The following is a 14,454-nucleotide window of genomic DNA, read 5'->3' as shown; positions in this document are numbered from 1 at the left end:
GATATTAAAAACACAGCAGCACTCATTAAATTATAAGTACGTTATACCTTAGCTATTCTGGATTTTGCTTCAGCTGCAAAACCTTGCTGTATTAGAGGCAACACTTACTAAAATTATTCTGGGAAAGAGTCACTAAGTTCAGAAATTTTTCAATTTACCCATTAACCTTCAGAGATTGTGATTTTCCCCAGATAAAACCAAATCTGAAGCTTGCGTTTTAGTTCAACTTTTCCCTATTTTGAGGTTTGCTTTTCTTTACTTCATAACAATTTCTTTGGGCCTATTAAATTCTGTCTGGCTGAGGGCAGGAGGAGCTGGTGGTCCCAGCTTTCCCCGGTGCAGTCCAGCACTAACCCCGCAGTGAGTCAGGCCTGGGCCGCCGGGCTTCACCTCGGCCAGGACAGGACTCGGCTGGATCCGCCGTCCCACGCGTGCTCCAGAGAGTGAGGAGCCGCCCAGCAATCCCTGCAATTGCACATGGTGACGTTGCGAGTTGCAGGCTCCAGCAGATAAAATATTTTATTGGGTTTTTACCGTTTTTACACAGGAACGGCTCGCACAGGGAACTGTGAGCGTCAAGCCAGGCCTAACTGCAGAATCACCAAACTGCTTAGACACTGCGTTTGGCGAGTTCATTAGAAGGAATTAATTGGTGGTTGGGACTAAATGGTGATTTCTGCACTACTACACGCGTTTGATGAGGCAACAGAGGAGAGCAGGCCCGCAGATCTCGAGTTGCCTCTGAACTCGCCCTCCATGCTTGAACTACTCTATGAGGTTGGCTTACAAAGCCATGAATATTTGGGTAAAGTCGATGCCCAGCATGTGATGTGCAGTGCAGTGGAGTGGGGTGGGGTGGGGTGAGGTGGGGTGGGTGGCACACAACGGCACGAACAGCAGCCGCTCCCCTCAGAGCGGCCGCCATGGCGGCGGCACCGCCTCAGGGGCCGGGGGCGGGGCGTCTCCTAGGGGCTCCCGCCCTGCCGGCGTGTACGCTGTGCGTCTGACGTCACAGCGCACAGACGCCGCGAGAACGAGGGAGAAGGGGGAAGCAGCTTCTCCGCGCTCTCAGCCGCCATTTTGTCTGTGCGCGCAGGGCGGATACGGAGCTCGTTCCTTTCTGTTCCAGTTGTAAGTGGTGAGGGCGGCCCTTCTTCATTCTCTTTTCACCTTCGCTTTTTTCCTCTCTCCTTTCTGTTTCCAGGGGAGACGAAGCAGCGGGGAAACGGAGGGGAGGAAGGGTGGGGTGGGAGAGCTGCTTGCGTTGTCTCCGCGGCGCGGGGCGCATCAACCACTGCTTCAGGAGGTGCTGGGGGGAGGGGAGGATTCTCGGTACCGGAGCTCTGCCGGGGTCTCTGCGGAGGTGCGGAGGGCTGGGGCGGGCGGAGCTGGGCTCACCCGGCCTGGCCGTGCCTGGCGCCCGCCCAGGTGGCGGCGGGGACCGGCCCTTCCTCCCCCGGAGGCCTCCCGGGGGAGCGTGGCGTGGAAACGGGCTCGGTGCCCCTGGCTTGGGGTGGCGGGTGTCCCCTCCACGATCTGCGGTGTCGGACTTTGGCCATCCCAAAGGAATAAGCCTTTGACCTCCTCCGCCTGCCAAGATTTTGAGGAGAGGCATTTAGAAATTGCTGTGTAGGCAGCTTACGGCGCGGCTTTCGTGGCCCTTATGTGTGTGGATCTGATCGAGGGGGGAATGGCTCCTGCCTGAGGAACCTTGTGGCAAAATGTGGGAGTGAAAACTGCCTGTGATATGGATTAGTTCCACATGCTACAGGAATGCATATGTTCGTGGCAGCTGTCAGTATTACATAAGTGAAGTTTTTCGGCGCATAAAATCAGATAGAGCACCGTAGTTAAAAAAAATTTTAAGGTGGCTTCTAGCGTAATATGGACTCAGACCGATTCTGGCCATTTCCTCCTCATTTAAATTTACTTGGCTCCTTTAGGGACGGAATTTGTAATTTTTATCTTAGTTTCACTAATGCTATGTGCATTTGATTGTACTTAAGCAGCAGTTAATATTCAACAAAGCATTTTCTCCTGTTTTCTTTGTCAAATATCGATCCTTCTTGCTCCCAAGCCCTGCTCTGCAGGACAATTTAATGGTGATTTTATTTAGCTAGTTGTTCATTACAGCGCCTTCTGCCAAGTAGGGAAAGGAAAAAAAATCCCAAGCAACCATAAGTAGAATTTCTAGTTCACCTCTAACTGAGAGTGTATGTGGAGCTCTGCACCTCAAGAGTAACTGAAACTTGAGTCTGCTTCAGAACCTGAGTTATGTAAGGGGAAAATAGAGGAAAACGGCTTTGGAGATGTGTAAGAAGAGAGGAAATTAAAGCACGGGAATGAAACACCAAGTTGGTTTTAATTTTTCAGGTGGTTTTGTTTGTCGTTTGCTACGGTGGTATTTTTGGTTTTTATTAGAATCTCACGAGTAAGATTTTTGTGAATCATGCCTCACCCAAAATGTGTACAAGGCACTTATTTTGCACAGTTTATAAATATGTTTTTGATTTTAAAAACATTGTTGTAGATGTCTCTTTTTTTTTTTTTTTAATTACCAGCCTCTCATGGATCTTCTGAAAGTATCAAAAAACCCCTTTTTTTTCAGAATAGGCCTGTCATTTGCATGTTCTAGGAGTTTCCAATTTAATGCCTTCTCTTTGTATAGAGGCATTGTTCTCTGTAAATTTACACGGATTTGCAGAATTTACACATGATTTACAGTCATGATTTTTCTAGTCTATTGCTGTCATTGTCTCTACTGTTCTCACTCTCACTGCTTACTGCAGAAACTTTTTATTATCTTGTATAAATTTATTCTTTGGAATATACTGGAATAGATATAGAAGATTATTCTTATTTTCAGAAAACTGCTGCAGATGAGCAAACAAATAATAGTTGGTTTTGTTACATTCTTTAATTTTACTGCTGTGTTTTACTTTGCCTTTTTTTTTTTTTCCAGTTGTGCATGTACCTGTTTGAACAAAGAATTCCTGCACCTAACATCCAGCAAGAGAAGCTGGTGGGTTTTGTCTTTGTCGAATCAACTGAACTGTAGAACAGCCACAGTCCTGCATGCTAATAGGTGCAAAAGTTGTGACTTGGCTCCAGGTTCTCCAAAATTGTGTTAATCCATCAGAGTTCACAGTGGTTGTTGCTAAAAGTGACTGTTTCCTAGTGTTCTGTAAATAGTTTAGTGAGAGAAGTTTTTAGACTGCTTGTGCATTCTTGATTTTCATGTAGTAACTTTTAAATACCGTAGGAAGACCTAAATCCAGGTTTTCTTGTTAGAGGATGTTTGGAGAGGAAGGTTTCTTCCAATAGGAGGCTCTTTAAGGATACTATTGTGCTTAGTCACTTGAGAGTTTATTTAAAACAGTCTTTAATGACATGTTTGAAGCTATTAAATGAAGATGAGTTGGCCTATTTAATCTTGATTTGTGTTTCATAACAGCATTGGTGCTGGGATGAGGGAGCTGTGTCTGCTCGCCAAAACGAAATAATGGGGGGAGGGAGCTGAGGAAAAATGGGTTTCTTTAGTTCTGTCATACTTGATCAAACTACCATTGTTGACTTGCACCTACATGTGTGTTAGTTGATTTTTTAAATTGTTATTATTATTATTATTATTATTATTATTATTATTATTATTATTATTATTATTATTATTATTATTATTATTATTATTATTGTGTTTTCCAGTGGGAGATGAGGCATTCAAAGCAATCTCATTGTCCTGAGTGGGATGACAGGAGGAGCTGGGATCAGAGGAAGCACAGTAGCAGCCGCAAGCGCAGAAAGAGGTCCCACAGCAGTGGCCAAGAGAGCAAGCACTATAAACCCACTCGCATTTCAGAAAGGTATAAACGCTGAACTGAGTAGTGCAAATGTTTCTTACCATGTTTAAAGTAAATGTGTTTTCAGGGTAGGAGTTTTTGAGTGCCCAGAGTTGTCAGTTCCTTATGGTTTGGCTTCCTTAAGGCAAGCCTGATAGATAGTTGTTAACACAGCACCTGAACCATTAAATAGAAATTGTTGAATAAAAGCAAGTAAATGTTACTAGTTTGTGTCAGTTAAATATTGGTATTGCATACAATCAATATTAAATTTCAAGTGAAAAAGATGCATTTTAATTTAATGTGAACAAAAGGAGGAGAAGGTTTGTTTAATCATTTAATACAGTGGTAAGTATGAATTTCTCTTACTAATTTGGAAGTGATTTGTGTTTTCTCCCACACTGTTTTCACTGGAAAGATGTATTTTCCTGTTTTGTCTTGTTTGTTTTTTTCTTTTTTTTCCCTTGAAAAGACCCAATGGAATTCTTTTAAAAGCTCATACCCATGCTTATTAAAATGCTGGAAGTAGTAGGCGTACAGCAGTCAGGGAACTCTGTGCCTCAGCAGCTTTCTTAATGGTCTGTTTTCTGTGCAAATGATCCTTGTTCCAGATACTCGGAGGTTTTAATATTGGTTGCAGAGCACTGAGAATGATGCTACTTCTCTCAGTCTCTAGGTTTTATTTAACGCCTGGAGCTTTGAAAGCATAGAAGGGATGATCTCTGTATTGAAGATGGTTTGTCATGTGACTTAAGCTTGTAATGAAGTTGCTCAGTATATTTTAGAAAGTGTTTCTCCTTTTTAAGTCTGAGTTTCTTACTCTGCAAACTGTGGTCAGATCATACATTGTTCATGTGGATGGCTGCCATGTATTTGAGACAGACGATGTTGTTAAATTCCTAATAAAGTAACATCAAAAGCTCCACTATTTTTGGGGAGGGAGTCCATTAAAAAACATTTATGCTGTAAAGACAGATACTGTGTAACTCAGCTCAGGTCACTTATCTTGTTGGAACCTCAAGTTTTTGAAGTGGAGAACATTCACTTAAAATATATTTTCAGTCATTATTTGGACGATAGAGCCATAAATGAAAGAGACCATCATGACCGGAGATATGTTGAGGAATACAGAAATGACTTCTGTGAAGTGTATGACCACAGGCATTATCACAGAGACTATGAAAAGAGTCACCATCATCACTATAGCAAATCCTCTGGTCGGAGCAGGAAAAGTAGTCATAAAAGGAAGCATAAGAGACATCATTGCTCCAGTCACCAATCGCATTCGGTATGAGTAATTTTTAACTTTATTATTAATGAATTAGTGGTAATAGACTTCTTAAATGAGTGCTAGAGCTGCAATTCCTGATCCACGGTACTTTAAGAAATACATAATTAAAAAAGGATTTGTATTTATTCGAGTCTGTTTGTGGAGCATGTGAATATGTTGTTAGTTGAGATTCTTGGATCATTGTTGGGTGGGGGGTGGGATCATCAGTGCTAGTTGTACACTGGGAATGTAGGTGGTTGGTAGTCCAAATCACTGGGATTGATCTGAAAACTGTTTTCTTGAAATTGAAGACAGGCAGCTGTCCTCTTTTAAGTACAGTTGTCAGTTAGCTTTGCAGCATAGTGAACTCTGTTTTTTCAGGTAGATTGTGAGGTGCTGTCCACCCTATTGCTAAAAGTAATTGAGATGACATGCCTTTTTAACATGAATTGAAAGTATGAATGTGCATGTCTGGTAAAGGGAACAATTTTACACCTAGTTCCAGAAAGCTTTGATAAGCCCTGTGCCCAGCTAATGGCAGCTAATGTCTTATGAGATGGAATAAGTTTGCTGCTTGCCTTCTTTGAAGGTGTGCTCTCTGAATTTCTCATGATTGTCATGATGCCCACTGATGCATCTACAGTTCCAGGTGTTTTATACCACTTTTCTGCAGTAGAACAGTAAGGTGTATTAGATCATATAATGCAAATTAAGGCCTTCATAGTAATTTTTCTCCCCTCTCTAAACATGGGGAAGTAAAATTGTTTACATGAGTGGATGTTTTAAGAATAGAAACGTTTCACCTGACTGACAGCTTAGGTATGTACATAAATACTGGTTTTTGCTGTTTGCTAGCAAATAATTAGAAATAGCAGTGTTGCAGTCTTAATCTGTCTTCAATTAAGCCACTGTTTGAGAGACAAAATTGTGTTGTTTTTTTTTCTGTTGCTTGTATCACTTTAAGTATTTATCTGAAAATCTGTTCCTTGCCATGTTTTTCTTCTGTAACATAAACTGTGCCCTGTGAATTTCTGGGGACTGAATTTGAAATTGCTCCTGCCAACTGTTCGTGGCCTGGTGTGTAACTGAATGCCTGAATATCTCCCCGCTGAATGAATTGCGTATTCTGCCCTGAATTCACTCTGATATATTGATTGGCTGGACGATCTTGGTGCCGTTTCCAGAAGAGTCACCGAAGGAAAAGATCCAGGAGTGTAGAGGATGATGAGGAGGGTCACCTGATCTGTGAAAGTGGAGACGTTCTAAGAGCAAGATGTATAGAACATTTTTCAACACTTTTAAAAAACTTTTCAGAAAAAAATCTGTTTAGAATAGTATGTCAGAGGAGGGGGGCTAAAGAAATCTCATTGCTCTTTTTGTTCTGTTTTTTTTTGTGCTTTTTTGTTTTTTTGCATATCTTCTTTTCTGTAGAATTTAAATACCGTGTTCAAAATGTTCCAATTAGTAAATGAACTTGAGATTAGAACAAGAGATAGTTTTTTGGCTAACTGTTTTCATGACTCCTGTCCAATAAAATAATGCATTCTGATGCTGAAATTTAAAATAATTATGCTTTTGTAATGGCACATTTTAAAATCTACATTAATATGTTCATTCTCCTTTAAGTAGTTGTATAATTCTAACTTATCTTTGTTCTTTTTAGATGAAATTGTTGCGACTTTAGGAGAAGGAGCTTTTGGAAAAGTAGTGGAGTGCATAGATCATGATATGTAAGTGTTGGGTTATCTTTATCAGTGGATCTCATGATAAAAGATACTTAGATCAGAAATTAAAGCTCGAGGACATTTAAAGAGAAAGTTGCAACCCAAATGCCCTTTTTAATGATTGAGAACTCTGTTTTGTTTCATTTTCCTGTTTCTATTAAGTACTGCTGCTGTAACTGGAGAATGTGAGAGCAGCTGAAGAGTGCAGAACTAGTTTGGGAGACTTTTAAAGGTGGTACAGTATACTGAGAAAGTAGTTTTGGTTCTTAGTGGAAGCAGTTTCTGGAAATTGGAAGCAGTTGCTTGGAATTGGTTGAGCTGTAAATTGCTATCCTCGGTTTTCATAATCAAAATTATCCTTTAAAGTTTTTTTGAATCAACAGTAACCTAGTATCCAGTACTTTTTTAATGGAATTATTGCTTCCATGTGGGGGGCATGTCTGGTGAAGAAGAAACTTAACTGTATTTCCATTCATTCTGTATGTTCTAACAGTTGTTAGAACTCAAACTATTTTAACTGTATGTTTGATGTAGCAATTCTATGACGTGGTTTTAGTACTTTTTCCTCTACCTTTGGTTTGTTCGTTCTGTCATTTCATAAGTGAAGTCTCTTCTGGAGTTTGAGGTCATGTTGTGAGGACAGAGAGTGTTCTGAAGCTGTTAGAATTGAAAGAGCTCTACAGAGACAAAAATTGTTGAAGAGCAAATGGGACAGAAGGAGCTGTGTCTGTGTTCCATTTAAGTTAACAGCCTTACAGTCTGAATGCATGCAGGCATTCAGTGCAGGGCAGTTTTCACTGGTATAAACTGCTCATAATCCATCTTCAGAAATTACTCAATTCCCCTGATTCCATAAGAGCATTGGAAAAGTGCCAGTACAAGTTGTGCAAGTTGGATGGGAAAAACCCATCAAATTTTTGTAGTATTTTTGTTCAAATGGGAACTTGGTTAATTTTTTTAATCATTCTGCTGGCAGATTCCCAATGTTTATTCAACTTCAGATGAGATAATAACACTGAAGTAATTAATAAATCATATACTATAAGTATTTGAAAAAGGAAAGGTCAGGATTACTTTTTTTATATAAAAACTGTTATGGTTGAGTGCAGCATGCTTAAATCAAATTCCCCTAATCCAACTCCATAATTCTCCATGACCTTTAATCTTCCTGTGTTTCTTTTATTAAAATCAAGCTGCTTTGGGGTTGTGGGTATTTAACAATAATTGATTCCGTTTGCTATGCTTTACTTTCTTTTCAAGGAGAGGAATGCATGTAGCAGTTAAAATAGTGAAAAATGTTGGTCGATACCGGGAGGCAGCCCGTTCAGAAATACAGGTGTTGGAACACTTGAACAACATGGATCCAAGCAGCAATTTGTAAGTATGAAATCGAGTAGTCAGCATACCAAGGATTTGAGGAACATGATTTATTCAATAGATTTGCATTTGTTTTCTTTTTTTTTGTTTTCTCTTTTCAGCCGCTGTGTCCAGATGCTGGAGTGGTTTGATCACCATGGCCATGTCTGTATTGTTTTTGAGCTACTGGGGCTCAGTACTTATGACTTTATTAAGGAAAACAGCTTTCTGCCATTTCATATTAATGACATTAGAAACATGGCGTATCAAATTTGCCAGTCTATAAACTGTAAGTAAATTTCAATACTGCTTTCAAATATATGAGTGTGTTTTGGTTTCTCCTTTAGGAATTTAATGGGTAAATTATGGAATACTGTTCTCTTTTTCCTTGTAGTTCTACACCATAACAAACTAACTCACACAGATTTAAAGCCTGAAAATATCTTGTTTGTGGAGTCTGATTACATAGTGAAGTACAATGCCAAAATGGTAAGTTTTTTCTTTGTTTCTCCCAACTTGAATTGCACTATTTCTGTCTTCATTGAAACTTTTCTTAAAAAGAGATAACAAGTAACTGAAGTTAACTGAAGGTTAACAAAAGAGGAAAAGAACTCTTGTTACTGCAAATGGTCTTTACTCAGCTCTTTTGCGTATTAAGATTAAATCACTTTGTTACCTGCTCTTCTTTTTTGGAGCATTGAGCTGCACAGGAATTAAAGTACTTGGAGGAAGTGTTTTGTTACACATTTTATGCTAGCTGGTACTTTGAAGATAATGTGATAATGCCTTTTGCCTAAGCATGCTTTTAAAAAGTATTAACAGCATTTTGGTTTCTTGCAGAAACGAGATGAACGCACTTTAAAAAACACAGACATCAAAGTTGTTGATTTTGGAAGTGCGACTTTTGATGATGAGCATCATAGCACATTAGTGTCTACAAGACATTACAGAGCTCCTGAGGTTATTTTAGGTCAGTAAAGACTCTTAAACCTTTTGAAAGTTCATTTAGGTGTCTTTACTTCATAAACTGGAGTAGTTGTTCATGGTTCTGGTAATCAGTCATCTCTCAGGTGGTGGGGGTAAAATTATTGAGAGTAAACAGTAAAAGAAGTACTCTAAAACCAGGAACAAACAGCAGGGTTTGAGGAGGGCATGGGGTATAAGCTGGGCATCAGTAAATGTGTGGAAAATGGGCACGTTCTTTGTGGATTACACATTTTGAGAATATACTAAAAAGTAAAACAAACTTTGCCTATTTTGCAGCATTGGGATGGTCTCAGCCGTGCGATGTGTGGAGTATTGGTTGTATTCTGATTGAGTATTACCTGGGATTTACAGTGTTTCAGGTGTGTATGTAAGCTTAAATGTGTTTCTTACAGACTGCTGATTATAGTCTTTTACATGCACGTAACTATGTAAAAGGCAGAAGCCCATGGGCTTTTAAGGATTATATAGATGAGACTGGAAAAGCAGTATCCATACAGGAAAATGTTACATCTTGGATATCTCCTTCAGAGTATCTAAGGTGATCTTTTCTGGCATTTTGAGTGAAGACTGTTGTGTTACTTCTGGAATTAAGAGTAAAAGCTTGTACAATACTTGGTTTATGAACTGTTGTTCAAGGGTCATCCTCACTGTGGAAAGTGTTATATAATCTACATTGCATAATCTGTTTTTAATAATTGAAAGTGGCAGAGTTTAAAGATGTTGTGACAGTGCTCTGGCAAAAACTTGTTTGCAGTTTGATTGTTGTTACCAAGTGGTTCAGAGGAGAAAAATGTGCTAAGTGCTTTCATTGCTTTTTCCACACAGACTCATGATAGTAAAGAACACCTGGCAATGATGGAAAGAATACTGGGGCCTCTGCCCACTCACATGATCAAGAAATCCAGGTATGTTCATTGTAGAAGTGATAAGTTGCCTAATATCTTCTCTTACAAGAGAAATTGCAAAGTTGCTGTTGTAAGCTGTGAGTTGCTGCAGATCAGAGATTCGTAGGCAACCTTAAGTAGTTGACTGCAATCCTCTTTTCTGATTTTAGTATGAACTATCAGCCTCTTGAACTGTAACTTGAGTATGAATATTTCTAAGTCTTTAAAGCTAAGTTTGGTATGGTCACCAGAACAGTATTAGACATAAATTTTTCTTTAAACTCTCAGAATGAAGAACATGTTGTCATCACAATAATTATTGCGAGGAAGAAGAGGGTCCTTGCTTGTTAATACAGCTGTCATCCTCTTCTACTGCCACTGCGTATCCCTCAGACATGTGCTTCAGTGATCTTTCTCTCCTCCTCAAAGATATCCATGCAGCAGGAGTTTCTCACTTCCATGGCAAGGAGAAGCAGCCAGCACAGGGTTCTCCCCTGACCCCTCTTATGTCCAAAATTTAGAGGCCAGGGATTTGATGGTCCGTTTTCTTTCTTACATAAGGTGTCCTCTTCCTAACTCATGTAGATAATTTTGTAATTTATGTTAGAGTAGAATTCCAATAATTCTAGTTTGGGCAATGTATATTGCTTGTTACAGTTGTCCAGTTGATTATAGTACATTTTGAAAAACAGGAAAAAGCTTGCAAAGCATCCATTGCAATAGATTCAAGTAACACAAAAAAAAAAGCTTCTGTTTTCTAATTATTGTGTCAGCAATAATAAAAAAGAAGCAGATCTCTGTGAATAAATACACACTAAAAGAAATGTTAGCTCCCAAGTGCAGAGATACATGCAGAAACACTTAATGGTGTTTTAAAACTTCTTGGAAAAGCATCTGCTTGCTGTGTGCGCTGACACCACCTTACTGTCGTTTCCCTTGTCCTGCAGAAAACATTATTTCCACCATGACCAGTTGGACTGGGATGAGCACAGCTCTGCAGGCCGCTACGTCAGGAGACGCTGTAAGCCTCTGAAGGTAGGAGACAGCATTTTTATTGCTCTGTTAGACTGCAGTTGTGAAAGCTCTCTCTAAAATACCTCCTGCTTTTTTTTTTTTTTTCAGGAATTCATGCATTGCCAAGACACAGATCATCAAAGTCTGTTTGACCTTGTTCGCAGAATGCTGGAATATGACCCAGCCAAAAGAATTACTCTTGATGAAGCCTTGCAGCATCCTTTTTTTGATCCATTAAATAAATAAATTCAAAGATCTTCTATGCTTCTTCAAGGAGATTTCCTAGACTGTGTCAGTCAGTCAGCAGAGGTTGCATGAAACTTTTGTAAGCTTTAAATTATTTTGTACAGTTAAGTCTGTAAATAATTACATATGTTTTGTATAACTGTTATGTTTACCTTGTTGAGCAGTTGTAGTCTTATGGGTATCAAAGTAAAAAATAAAAGTAATTTTCATTTTTGAAAGCCTGCACCACTCTCATTTTACAGATGATGCTAGTGGACCCTCTGACTGTAGGTGAGGAGTCTGGGCTAGCTGAAGGAGTTCTGGAAGCGTTCCCTAAAACTTCCTTTTGTTAGTCTTGAAGAAAAGACCCACCTAGTTAATGCTCTATGTAACAGTTTGATGGCATTTTGAAACATGCTTGGAAACAGTGTATATCCTAAGTAGGTGGCTTCTGTGGGTCACCTTTTCCCCAGATTTTCTGGTACCTAGCATGCATTGCTCCCCAACCAGCTAATTAAGTCGTGGAAACTTGTCTGATGCTTTTAGTTTCAAGTATTCATAGCTAATCTTTTTAGTTAAGATCTGTAAAGTAACATTCCCTATTTCAATATTGTTTCTAGTCATTAAAGATGAACATTTCTGTGGTAAATTTTTAGAAAGACTGTACTGAGGCAGAAAAATATGGCGTGCCACAGAATTGTGGCATATTTGATGCCTTAAACAGCTGGAACAGAGGCTAGGCAGAGTTAAGGGCAATAAAAGGATATTTATTGAAGGGCCTTCAAAGGCCACACCCTGGCAGTACCAGAGCCACAGCTTTGGCTCTGTCCAGATGGGATAAGCTCTTGCAGTAGTGAGATCATTCTGAAGTCTTCAATGTGTATTTCTGTGGAGCTTTATTTGTAGTTACTGGTGGCCTTGGGAACTGAGAAATGCTGGGATGGAGGTGGCTGGGTTCTCAGTTGTGGTTCCTGAACTCTGGTACTGGGTTGAGAAGAAAATGGTGCAACTTTCCAAGACCCATTAATGTGCTTTGATACTTTTGGGGTTTCCATGTCTATAAGTTGATGGTTTTTATTCCAACTCCTGTAATCCATCTGACACTGTATGGGTGGCTTGCTGAGCAGTAGGAAGGGAACCTTACATGGAAAAGTCATTCTGACTGTAATAAGCAAGTTTTGGCTATTTATTTTAATCTTGACTTTACTGCTCAAGCCTTTCTTCAAAGGAAGGAAACTAAATTGTTTTGGCTCCACAGGAGCCTGACTTCAGGTTTTGTGTTTGCTGAGTTAGCCCGAATACACAGTAAGATTTTAAAGTGATGTCGAGGAGGCTTCATTTGCAAGAGGCTCCAGACGTGCATATCTCTGAGCTGGAGGTAGAATAGAGCTGGGCCAGGCTTTGAAAGCTTATCTTCTGTTACTAGTGCCACCTCCTGGGCTTGATTACAGCTCATCATAGCCACCTCCTTTCCTTGGATGTTGGTGTTGATGACATTGTTTCTGCTTGGCATGACAGAAAATGTAACAGTCTGTGCCATGCAGGTCAGCTCAGTAGGGCTGAGCAGGACAAGAGTCAATTCCTTCTCTTCTCCCCACAGTACTTTCTGTCCCACAGTTTCAGAGGCAAAGCAAGGACTTGGCTGAATGTATCAGCTGAGCAATGCAAATCAAAGGCAGATGGGGGGAGAAAAGTTTATATGCTGCTATAACAATAAAACTGTAACCATAAAACAGTTCTATCGAAATTAGGGAAAGATGGTGTGCTCTTGCTTACAGAGTGCTTCTAGCTGTTGATGTAGATACTGAAATTTGTAGTGCTGGGTAAAGGAGATACAGCTTAGCCCTATTATAAAGCCATCTTTAAATTGACTTTTCCTTGTTCCAGTAAATTTAAAAACACTATCAGGATTAATGTGGCACCTGCAGCAAGGTGCCAAGTGCTTCTTCAGGCCTTGCGGCATCTACACCAGTGTTGGTTTGCTGGCACACGAGCCCAAGGCCCCTGGGCTCCCCAGGGAAGCTGTGTGGGGCTCTGGGCAGCACCTGGGGCAGGGTCTGGTGCTGCAGGGCTGCCCTCAGTGCTTCTGTCTTTAGTAGGGGATGGATTTTTATGTGCACACACCACCCCCCCCCCCCATTGTCATCTTCATACTTGAAGTTTGTAATGTTTGGATCAAGCTATAGCTGTTAAATAATTAGAAGAGCATTCCCATCTATTTCTGTACTTCAGATTTCCAGCTATTTTACCTTCAAAATACTGTCTGTGACTGGGTCAGCCAGGCAGGCCAGACGAACAGTGTGCATTTCCTTAGTGCACCACTCACTTTTTACTGAACATGGAGGACAAGACAGAATAAGGCTGTCTTTTCAGTGGGCAGCCCAGGCTTCATCACTGAAGTGCAAAGAGTGTGAGATGTAGGGCTCCAGAAGCTGAGGGAAGAGTTGAGCTCGGGGCTAAACTGCATGGGAAAGGAGTTTGAATTTCTGGAGCAGGAACTCATCTGCTGCAGGAGTGATCAATCCTGCCTGTTCCTTCAGTGTCTGGATATCAGGGCTGCCTGGAGGGCTCAGGTCACACAGGACAAAATGCTTTGCACCAAAGCATCTCCCCCAAAATGATGGCACTGTGTGACTGTGTGTGTTCTACTGCTCTCATGGAGCTTGTAAGGAAAGTCTTGGCACGCTCATACAAAAAAGAGGGGGGGAAAAGAGCTAAGAAAGAGGGTCTCAAAACCTGGAGTTTTCTTTTTATCTTCAGGATATGTAAGAAAGCAGAAACTGGTTGTCAGCAAGTGCTATGGATTTACCTGGTTTAACTGCTTTGGAAATAGCTACAAGAAGCCTGTGCGTGTGTGTCTTATTAACAAACATAATTAGAATATGTCATTGGTAATGTTACTGACATTGTAGCATTTCCTAACTCCGTCCTAGGCTTCAATTATCTATTCTAGAATTAGGAATTACTCCTCCAAGGGCAGGTGTCTGTGTCCAAGGTGCAAAGGGTACACTGGAATTTGTAGACTATGTGCTTAGAATCTAGACAAGCATTAAGTTGCAGGACGATGTTTAATAGGTAAGTTAAGAGTTGTGATGCTCTGTGTAACAGCAAGGAGAAAGCACGACAGAATCTGTGGATGCTCTGTGCTTATCTGTGAG

General features: G+C 40.4%; 1 protein-coding gene across 4 annotated transcripts; it reads left to right on the top strand.

Annotated features, from left to right (window-relative positions):
• Nucleotides 1–1,023: 1,023 nt before the first annotated feature.
• Nucleotides 1,024–11,535, top strand: CLK4 (CDC like kinase 4). Of its 4 annotated transcripts, none has more exons than XM_053991101.1 (14): nucleotides 1,024–1,131; nucleotides 2,963–3,022; nucleotides 3,703–3,860; nucleotides 4,899–5,124; nucleotides 6,291–6,381; nucleotides 6,770–6,836; nucleotides 8,091–8,207; nucleotides 8,309–8,475; nucleotides 8,581–8,675; nucleotides 9,027–9,156; nucleotides 9,450–9,532; nucleotides 9,999–10,078; nucleotides 11,005–11,092; nucleotides 11,180–11,535. In XM_053991101.1, the coding sequence occupies exons 2-14, from the start codon at nucleotides 2,969–2,971 to the stop codon at nucleotides 11,315–11,317; spliced, it is 1,494 nt and encodes a 497-aa protein (XP_053847076.1). In that variant the 5' UTR covers nucleotides 1,024–1,131; nucleotides 2,963–2,968; the 3' UTR covers nucleotides 11,318–11,535. The 4 variants fall into 4 exon arrangements, with proteins under 4 accessions (XP_053847076.1, XP_053847077.1, XP_053847075.1 ...); XM_053991102.1 differs by having other exon boundaries at nucleotides 1,024–1,135; XM_053991100.1 differs by having other exon boundaries at nucleotides 1,024–1,138.
• Nucleotides 11,536–14,454: the final 2,919 nt, after the last annotated feature.

Source organism: Vidua macroura, chromosome 15 (assembly GCF_024509145.1).
Source record: "Vidua macroura isolate BioBank_ID:100142 chromosome 15, ASM2450914v1, whole genome shotgun sequence".
Classification (NCBI taxonomy): domain Eukaryota; kingdom Metazoa; phylum Chordata; class Aves; order Passeriformes; family Viduidae; genus Vidua; species Vidua macroura.
This window is presented reverse-complemented; position numbering and strand designations above follow the sequence as displayed.

Coding starts and splice junctions, on each gene's coding strand:
- CLK4 (XM_053991101.1), top strand. CDS start 2,969: ATGTACCTGTTTGAACAAAGAATTCCTGCACCTAACATCCAGCAAGAG. Junction 6,382..6,769: donor AGACGTTCTAAGAGCAAGAT/GTATAGAACATT, acceptor TGTTCTTTTTAG/ATGAAATTGTTGCGACTTTA. Junction 11,093..11,179: donor GACGCTGTAAGCCTCTGAAG/GTAGGAGACAGC, acceptor TTTTTTTTTCAG/GAATTCATGCATTGCCAAGA.